The 9,607-nt window shown below is 36.4% G+C and overlaps 1 protein-coding gene across 3 annotated transcripts; it reads left to right on the top strand.

Annotated features, from left to right (window-relative positions):
- Window positions 1-1,338: 1,338 nt before the first annotated feature.
- Window positions 1,339-8,788, top strand: glyctk (glycerate kinase). Of its 3 annotated transcripts, none has more exons than XM_073851978.1 (5): window positions 1,339-1,431; window positions 3,446-3,857; window positions 4,263-4,414; window positions 6,430-6,605; window positions 6,701-8,788. In XM_073851978.1, exons 2-5 carry the CDS (start codon window positions 3,493-3,495, stop codon window positions 7,571-7,573), a joined length of 1,566 nt encoding a protein of 521 aa, XP_073708079.1. In that variant the 5' UTR covers window positions 1,339-1,431; window positions 3,446-3,492; the 3' UTR covers window positions 7,574-8,788. The 3 variants fall into 3 exon arrangements, with proteins under 3 accessions (XP_073708079.1, XP_073708081.1, XP_073708080.1); XM_073851980.1 differs by lacking the exon at window positions 1,339-1,431 and adding an exon at window positions 1,442-1,579; XM_073851979.1 differs by lacking the exon at window positions 1,339-1,431 and adding an exon at window positions 1,787-1,920.
- The last annotated feature ends 819 nt before the right edge of the window (window positions 8,789-9,607 follow it).

The raw sequence follows: 9,607 nt of genomic DNA, 5'->3' as shown, positions 1-9,607 counted from the left end.
TGTTCTGCTAATTTTTGTTGTCTAAATCACGGGGGAAAAAATTGTGTGGAAGCTGCTAAATCATATAGAGAAGGCCTTAGTAAGCAGGAAAGGGTGCAAAATTTTGACAAACTAAAATGAATAGGTGGTTAAGATATGTAAAAGCAGTATTAATTTAGAAATAAGCCTAATATATATATATATATATATAATATAGGTTCTTGCCCTGAAAATCCTGGTTCAGTTTGGCCAACCACAAATGCATTTTGTTCCTCAGTTTTTTGCACTCTTCTCCTTGATTTGTTATAACTTTTGGCAGACTATAGTACTCCAAATGTCTTTCTCTGTTTGATCGATTAATAAAGCCCAAAACATGACAATAATTGACCATTTTCAGCAGCAATAATCAGCAAAATATGCAAGTTTTGTTCGTTTCATTGCCATTGTTTACATTAAGTGCTACCAATAGGCCATAATTAAATACATGTTGTGAAAAAACTCAAAAGACAGTGAACTATAATGCAGGTTTTTAGTCATGAAGACACATTATATTTACCTATTTCCTGCACAATAAAATGATTGTGAAGTTGTTTGGTACTTGTGAGGGCTTGTGATGTTATACCGTACTCTTCTCCCCATGGGTGTGAGTAGCAGATGGAGCTGTGAGACACTGATAACAGGAAGAATGATGTCATACACAGTATGATGCTGTCACCTCCGCTGCTTTGGTGACAAAAAATAGGCTAACTGTGAAGTATAACTAAATTTGTACACACTTTAGTGTGCAATTTCACATGTTATGAATGTTACAAATGGATGTTGTCATGGGCTGTTTATATTAGCTGACTTACTGCCACCTTCTGAAGAAAATATGTCATTGCTTCTTTAGAAGTCTTTTTACACAAAGTATATTAGCGTTGCAGTGCTGAAGTAGTATATGTTGCGTTTTATTCAAGTCTAATTTCTTCCTTTCTATTAGTGTAATAATAATAAATGGCCACTTTAAACGTGGAAACGTGTGTTAATAAACATTCAAGATGTGTCAGTGGTAAACAAACTTACTAATTAAATGTGTTTGTGTAAAATACTGTAAATGAGCTAATATTCGGTTGATAATTTCACTTCTGCCAAACAAACCAGTTTGTTATCATATTTCTTCGTGAATGAATCTTTTAAGCGAATGAATCGTTCTTGATGTCTACTGACTCGTTTTCTATATTGACTGTAGTTCCAGCCAATAGCATTCGAGTGTGGGCTGTCAAGGAGCTTTTCATTGGTTAGACTTACCGAACTCCCGCCCTTCACTGAACGAGTCGGTGTTTTAAACGATTCGTTCATCTAAAAGATTCGTTCAAAACACCGATTTGGAGCGGCACTGACAGTAACATTTTCTTCTTTGAGCTATGATCTGTTGTCTGTTGCCCTGCTGATCGAGAGGGGGCCTTTCGACATGTGAGTCAACCTTGTTCACGACAAGAAGAGAAAGGAGGCGTTCGAGTTATGAATGTGTAAACCTGACATGACTGATAGACAAATTAAAAAGGCGATATTTAGATTTAGTTTTAGTGACCAGAAGTTGGAATATATATGGAAATATAAGGTACAAATAATCCTTTGATGTAATTTGTGTGGAAAATGTGTTTGTTTTCAATGCAGTCTGTAAGGGTGGTGCATTTTTGCGTAAACATGACTACCACCCCCATTATTGGACTTTAATTTAAGTGTCACAAGGCTATTGTAGCACCTCCTCCTACTGTTTTAGGATTAACTCTTGATGAATCCACAAACATCTTAACTGACCAGCTCGAAAACATTTCTCTGCCCTATGGTCAGCTGTAGTCAATCATTACTCACTCAGTACACAGGCTCTAGTGTAACTCAGTTCTCAAAAGTTTTGTCAGCTCTTAAAAAGGCTTCAGAATTGACAGGAACAGTGTGCAGGTATGTTCTCATACACTCAATGAAGGCTGTGTAAGGATGGTTTTTATCCATCTTTAGAACACTTGTTATTATAGGAAAAGTGTATTATGTATTTACATTATTTTGAGTTGACTACAATTTGTGGCAGTCTTGTCAATTTTTTTCAGACTTTTTTTTAATTAAGTATTTTAATCTGCATAGCCTATGCATCCAAAGTGATTTAAAGATTACATTATTTCTAATTATTCAATTAATTAATATGATATATAATATAATAAAATATCATATGATAATACAATATAAAATATAACACAATATAAACATTTTATAATATAATTAGTGACAGACATTTTTATCAGCCAATACTTTGAGATCATCTGCATCAGTTAATTACAGTCCCACAGTCCCAGTTTGGGAAATTATCAGAAGTTATTTGCCTCAGTCCAAAAATGTACTAATATTTTGGGTAAATATTGAAAATTAAATATTTGTGCGTCACTGAATATATGAACTATTTTAGAAAAGTCACCAAATTCATGTGCTTAAAATAGTGGAAGTAACTTTTATTGTGGTAATGACAATCCTTGCTGAATATATACACTACCAGTCAAAAGTTTTGGACAGTAAAAAAAAGTTGTTGTTTTTTTCTCTTCTGCTCACCAAGCCTCCATTTATTTGATCCAAAGTGCAGCAAGAACCATCTAAACATATTTTTACCATTTAAAATAACTGTTTACTATTTGAATATATTTTAAAATGTAATTTATTCCTGTGATTTCATTCCTGAATTTATTCCTGATCATTCTAATATTCTGATTTGCAGCTCAAAAACATTTATTATTATTATTATTATTATTATTATTATTATTATGTTGAAAACAGAGTAGATTTTTTCAGGTTTCTTTGATGAATAGAAAGTTTAAAAGAACAGCATTTATCTGGAATATAAATCTTTTGTAACATTATAAATGTCTTTATTATCTTTTGAACAATTTAAAGCATCCTTGCTAAATAAAAGTATTAATTTATATAATTTCTTTTCCCAAAAAAAGCTTTTTATTTCAGATAAATGCTAATCTTTGGATCTTTCTATTCCCCAAAGAATCCTGAAAAAATGTACTCAACTATTTTAAATATTGATAAGTATAATAAAAAAGAAACATATTAGAATGATTTTTGAAGCATCGTGCTGAAAATTAGCTTTGATCACAGGAATAAATTACATTTTAAAATATATTCAAATAGAAAGCAGTTATTTTAAATAGTAAAAATATTTCGCAATGGTACTGTTTTTGCTGTATGTACAAAACAAACTTTTGACTGGTAGTGTACCGCTTTCCAGCATTTAGCTTGAAGTTTCATCACCAGAGTGAATCTGGAACATTAAAGCTGTAATTTTCATGCTGTTTTGATAGTGTGTTATTCTGATGTGAGGAACGCTTTAATTACTGGTTTCTTCAAACATAAGATTTGTTAGTCAGTGGGTTTTTTTCAATGATATTCAGTGATATTAATCTGTCTGTTTAATATCTTATTCTCTCCTCAGGTATTAAGTGGCTCTTTTCATCTGGTGTGGATCATTTGATTTGGTTTATGGCTCGGATTCTCGCTCTCTCACGTTTTCTTCACCTGCAGCGCCCACTGCGGGTCAGCTTAGCATCACTGTGCTCTCGCAGCATGTCGTCATTAGACACTCGAGCCCGGGCTGTGTTTTCTGCAGCGGTTGAAGGTGTGCAGCCAGACATGGTGGTCCGCAAGAGTTTGGAGCGACATGGAGACAAACTTCTTGTGGGTGGAAAGAGTTTCACACTTAGTAATAACCTTTATCTGGTGGGCTTTGGAAAGGCTGTACTGGGGATGGCAGCAGAAGCAGAGAGGATTGTAGGAGACCATCTAATTAAAGGGGTGGTCAGTGTGCCTCATGGTATCCAGAAAACACTACGCAATCATGGAAAAGAGTAAGTATTTTAATTACATCTTTTTATGTGCCTCTGTTCAATGAGCAGTTTATATAGCAATAAACTGTGATTTTCACTAGTTGGTCAGTGGTTGCCCAGAAAATGTAATAATAAATGTAAATGTGAAACATTTTCTTTTCTGTAATGTAACAAAAATTTATTTATTTTTTAATTTTTGCATAAGAATTAGGGATGGAATTGCTTAATTATGGTAAAAAAAAATATCACAGTGCAAAAAAAATTCACTTATCCTACAATTAAGTTTCATGCAAAATATAATATATAGTCATGTAGCCTTGACTTCAGACTGGCTTCCAAGTTTCTGCTAAGTTTTTATTGTTGGATTTAGCAGCACACAGTACAGTCTGGATGTTATTGAAACACTCTATTTGTTTGTCTGCTCAGGAAGATGCTTCTTGAGAATAACAGCAGAATTACAGTGATGGAAGGAGCAAAGAACAATTTACCGGATGCAGATGCCCAGAAGTCAGCGGAGTGTATTCGAGAACTGGCCAGTGGTCTGACTGAGAAAGATCTGCTGCTCGTGCTCATCTCTGGTAATGTGACTTATTTTCTTCTTGTATAATCATTTTCTCTTTACAACATGGACACCATTCAAAAGACTGGGATGTTTTAATGGTTTTGTAAGAAGTCAGCTCACTGAGGCTGCAATTATTTGATCAAAAATACAGTAAAAATGGAAATTTTGTGAAATATTATTATAATTTAAAACAACTGTTTTCTATAATATAGCATATATTTTCTTTTGATTATACAGTACCTTGCGGAAGTATTCATACCCCTTTATTTCTTTCACGTTTTGTTATGTTTCAGCCTTATGTAAAACTGCTTTAAATTACCTTTTTTTTTCCCATGTCAATCTACACCCCATACACCATAATGACAAAGCACAGAACAGTTTTAACAGCTTGTTTAACAGATTGTAACAGCTTTGCAAATTTATTAAAAATAAAACACTGAAATAAGTACATTGCAAATGTTTAACTTTAACTTTAGCACCTTTACAGCCTCAAGTCTTATTGGGTATGATGTGACGAGTTTTGTACATCTGCATTTGGCAATTATCTGCCATTCTTCTTCTCACCCCATCCTCTATCAGCTTTGATGGGGGCATATGCACATTTTCAGGTTTCTCACTCTTGCAGTGTCACTCTTGATGTGTGCTTAAGGTCATTGTTCTGTTTAAAGGTAGACATTCTGCTGAGGTTTTGAATGCTCTGGACTAAGTTTTCATTAAGGCTATCTCTATATTTTGCTGTGTTTACATTTTTTTTCTACTCTGACGAGTCCCTCAGTCCCTGCTGCTGAAAAAACAGCCCCATAGCATGAGGCTGCTACCGCCACACTTTACTGTTGGGATGGTACTGTGCAGGTGATGAGCAGTGCTTGGTTTCCTCCATACATGATGCTTGGATTTGAGGTTCATCAGACCAGAGAATCTTGTTTTTCTCAATCTGAGAATTCTTTAGGTGCGAATTCCAAGTGGGTTTTCATGTGTCTTCACCCGAGGATTGAGTCTTGCCACGCTGCCACAAAGCCCATATTGGTGGATTGGTGGAGTGTTACAGTGATGTTTGTCCTTCTGTAAGTTTCTCCCATCTGCATATATGATCATGGAGCTCAACTAGAGTGACCATCAGCTTCTTGCTGCTCTAGGATAAGTCCTAATTGTTCCAAACTTCTTTTATCATGGATAATGGAGGCTACATGTTTCTGTGAACCTTTAATGCAGCTGAATTTTTTCTCAACTCTTTCCCAGATCCTATCTTTCAGCTCTACAGGGAGTTCTTTTGACCTCAGAGCTTGGTTTTTGCCCTGACATGCATTTTCAGCTGTTAGACCTTTTATTGAGAGGTGTGTGCCTTTCCAAATAATACCCGTTCAATTGAATTTTCCACAGGTTAACTCCACTCAAAGTGTAGTAACATCTACAAGCAATATGAGTGCTCCTCAGACCTCAGCTAAATGTCAACTGTCCCAGAAAAGGGTATGAATACTTATGCAATGGAATTAATGAATTTTCATATAAAGTTGTTACAAACCTGTTTTGTCCTTTGTCATTATGGTGTATGGAGTGTAGACTGATGTGGGAAAAAAGTAATTTAAATCAGTTTAACATAAAGCTGCAAAATAAAAAAACGTATAAAAAATGAAAGGGTATGAATACCTTTGCAAGGCACTGTTTATGCTGAAAATAAAGTAATTTTTTAGCAGCCATTACTCCAGTTTCCAGTGTGATTCTAATGTTTGGCACTCACGAAAAATTATCAGTGTTAAAAACAGTTGTGCTGCTTAATATTGTGAAATCTGTGATATGTTTTTTCAGGATTCTTTGATAAAAAGAGTCAAATTTATTTGGAATAAAAATTATACATTATACATGTCTTTGTTGTCACTTAAAATCAATTTTAGCCAGCTTTGCTGGATGAAATATTACTTTCTTTCAAAAAAAAAAAAAAAAACCTACTGACCCAAAACATTTGAAGTGTGGTGTATTTTCAGAAAAGTCTCGAAATGTTCATGTTTTTACTTTACATGCATCTATGTACAGGTGGTGGTTCTGCTCTTTTACCTGCTCCTGCCCCACCCATGTCCTTGCAGGAGAAACAGGATGTGACACGTAAACTTGCAGCAGCAGGGGCCACAATTCAGGACCTAAATACAGTAAGACGAGCCTTGTCATTGTTAAAGGGCGGAGGCCTTGCCCAATGTGCCAACCCAGCCCAGGTAACACTATTACATAACAAATCACACTTTTTCAAGCAATACCCAATGGTGTTACGTGAGCATAATATTTACTCTGGCATCACATTCTCTTTAAGGTAGTGGCATTGATTCTGTCCGATGTTATTGGAGATCCTCTGGATTTGATAGCCAGCGGTCCAACAGTCCAGAGTGACTCCAAGCCAGAGGAGGTTTGGGCTATATTGGATCGTTATAATCTCTCTGACTCCCTTCCTTCTTCTGTAAAAGAGGTGCTTAGTAAAACTAGACCCCATTATGAAGTCAAAGATCATGTTTCAAATGCTGTAATTGGCTCAAACACCATTGCTCTTGAATGTGCCAGCCGTAAGGCTGTTGAATTAGGACTTCGACCCGTCATTCTCTCACCAGGAGTATGCGGTGATGTTCGCTCTGTTTCACAACTATATGGGCTGCTCTCACGTTTTGCATGCTCACCAGAAAAGGAGCCTCCTCCAGAACTCGCTGCAGAGATTCTTCAGCTTGGACCAGAGGTTGGGGTAGAAAGCTGGGACTTGTGTCGCACCATGAACGTCCTCGTAGAGGAGAGGAAAGAAGGCTGGGGTGCGACCTGTCTTCTGGCTGGAGGGGAACCCACTGTGCAACTGAGAGGAAAGGGCAGGGGAGGGAGGAACCAGGAGTTGGCTTTGCGGGTGGGGGTTGAGCTGAGTAGTAGGGAATTGAAGAGTGGTGCAGTGTTCCTCAGTGGAGGAACCGATGGACAGGATGGCCCCACTGAGGCAGCTGGTGCCGTCACTGACGGGGAGTTGATGGAAGAGGCCACATCTCAAGGTCTGGACATCGATGGCTTTCTGACCAATAATGATTCATTTACATTTTTCTCACAGCTCTCTGAAGGACGACGGTTACTCATGCCAGGACTGACAGGAACCAATGTGATGGATGTGCATGTTATGCTGCTGCCACCATCACCCCAAAGAGACTTACAATGATTGGACTCCAGGTTGTTTCGTGTTTGGAAGCAACAGAATTATGAAGGAATAAGTGGTTTATTTTTTCTCGTAGGTAGTACACTGTTTAAAGCAACAGTTCACCCAGAAATGAAAATTCTTTTATTGATAACTCACTCTCATGTCATTCCAAACCTGTACAACCTTTTATCATCTGAACACAAATTAAGATATTTTTGTTGAAATCTGAGAGCTTTCTGACCCTACATAGAAAGCAGCACGAAAACCATGTTCAAGGCCCTGATAGGTAAGGACATAGTTAAAGCAGTCAAAGTCACATTAGTGTTTCAGCCTTAATTTTATGAAGACACTAGAATTAGAGTACCACTTTGGTGTGAACTATCACTTTGATTTTAATAATATCACTGATTTTAACCACTAATGTTTCTCTTGTTTTTCCTGCTTGGTCTTGAAACCAAAGTAAGGATGTTTTCAATGCCTATTGTTATACACTGACTGAAATACAATTTCCTTATGAAATAAATAACAGAAAGCTAATTCACAAGCAGATACAAATTGCATTTATTATTTGCAATGCAAAAAGACAGCAGTAACCTCTTGGACAACTGAAAGAATGGTAGAGGCACACTTGATGTCTTTTTTTAAATCTCTGTACAGTCAAGTCTTATTTTCTCACCACTTAAAATTAAATGTTTGATTTCTAAATACAGACTACCATGTGAACATTTGGGACCTTCATTTTGACTGGTATTCTTGTCAGTTTATAGTCAAATGATACTCTGTGAGAATTGTTTAGGTTTTGCTATCTACAAGCTTCCAATTCAATCCAAATAAATTAAAGCATTCTAAAAAAAATCAGAGCTGCTATCACAGCATGTTCCTTCAAGTGCTTTCTTTCCAGTGCACAGCACCATTCTGTCAGGAAAATTATAGTACATATTCATGTGTTTGGACCTTGAAGTATGCATCACAGACATCTTCACAAGTAAAACTGAGTCAGTGGCACAAATTATGATTATTTAGTCTTCTTGAAGGAATGTAATTGCCTTTCTCCATCTTATGTTTGTGGTCTTGGTCCAGTTGCAGGTACATCACTCACGATGGGTTTTCATAGCATCACCAGCTGCACTTTCCCTAGGCAAAAAATGTAAAATATTAAACTTGTGGAACAATGACAATGACAATGGAACAACAGTGTTTATAACAGGGCTATGCATAAATTGCCTTTAAAACAAATACTGATGTGTCTGGAATTTTATGCTGCTTTTTTTCAATGTTTTGTCAACAGTGCTTTTATTACATATGTTGTACTCATTACAAAATGCACAAGAGATGCTTTGGCGAATCAGTGAGTTGTTCACTCGAGAAGCACTCCGAACGTTTTCATTTGTCAGTGAACCATTAAGAAACATCCAACTTAACTAATAGTGGTTTCACGACACGTCATCAATCTGCCATATTGGCGGCACTGAATGCAAACATTGCCACTGAACCGAACAAAACTTGCATATTTTGCTGATTATTACTGCCGAAAACGGCCAATTATTATCATGTTTTGGGCTGTACTAATCGGCCGGACTACAGACTGTCAAAAGTTAAAACAAATCAAGAAGAAGAGTGCAAAAAACTGTCTGAGGAACAAAAAATGTGTTTGTTGTTGGCCAAACTGAACCAGGATTTTGACAAGAATCTTGACAACATTTGTGTTTGTTCTTATGATCATTTCCAGTAAGGTAGGTGAAATATTAGGCTAATGTTTTAATTAATACTGCTCCTAAGTATCTTTACCCCCTATTAACTTTAGTTCGTCAAAATATTGTGCTCTTTCCTGCTTACTAAGTCCTCCTCTATATGATTGAGCAGCTTCCACATGTTTCTCTGTGGTTTAGACAGCATAAATTAGCAGAACACCGTATACAGTAGTACATTAACAATACAATCATGCTGTTGTTTACATCCGAATATCGCCGCGCATCCGAATAATAACTGACCAAATTTGATGTAAGTGCAAACCCTCTATTGGACTATTCACCAAAAGCAGAAATCAGTACAATG

The sequence above is a fragment of the Garra rufa genome, chromosome 12, assembly GCF_049309525.1.
Source record: "Garra rufa chromosome 12, GarRuf1.0, whole genome shotgun sequence".
Classification (NCBI taxonomy): domain Eukaryota; kingdom Metazoa; phylum Chordata; class Actinopteri; order Cypriniformes; family Cyprinidae; genus Garra; species Garra rufa.
The sequence above is the reverse complement of the archived record's forward strand: the minus strand, read 5'-3'. Positions and strand labels throughout refer to the sequence as shown.

Bases quoted from the DNA above. Each gene is read 5' to 3' on its own strand.
- glyctk (XM_073851978.1), top strand. From the start codon at position 3,493: ATGGCTCGGATTCTCGCTCTCTCACGTTTTCTTCACCTGCAGCGCCCA. The intron at 4,415-6,429 runs GTAATGTGACTT...ATCTATGTACAG, and splicing joins GCTGCTCGTGCTCATCTCTG to GTGGTGGTTCTGCTCTTTTA. The intron at 6,606-6,700 runs GTAACACTATTA...ATTCTCTTTAAG, and splicing joins AATGTGCCAACCCAGCCCAG to GTAGTGGCATTGATTCTGTC.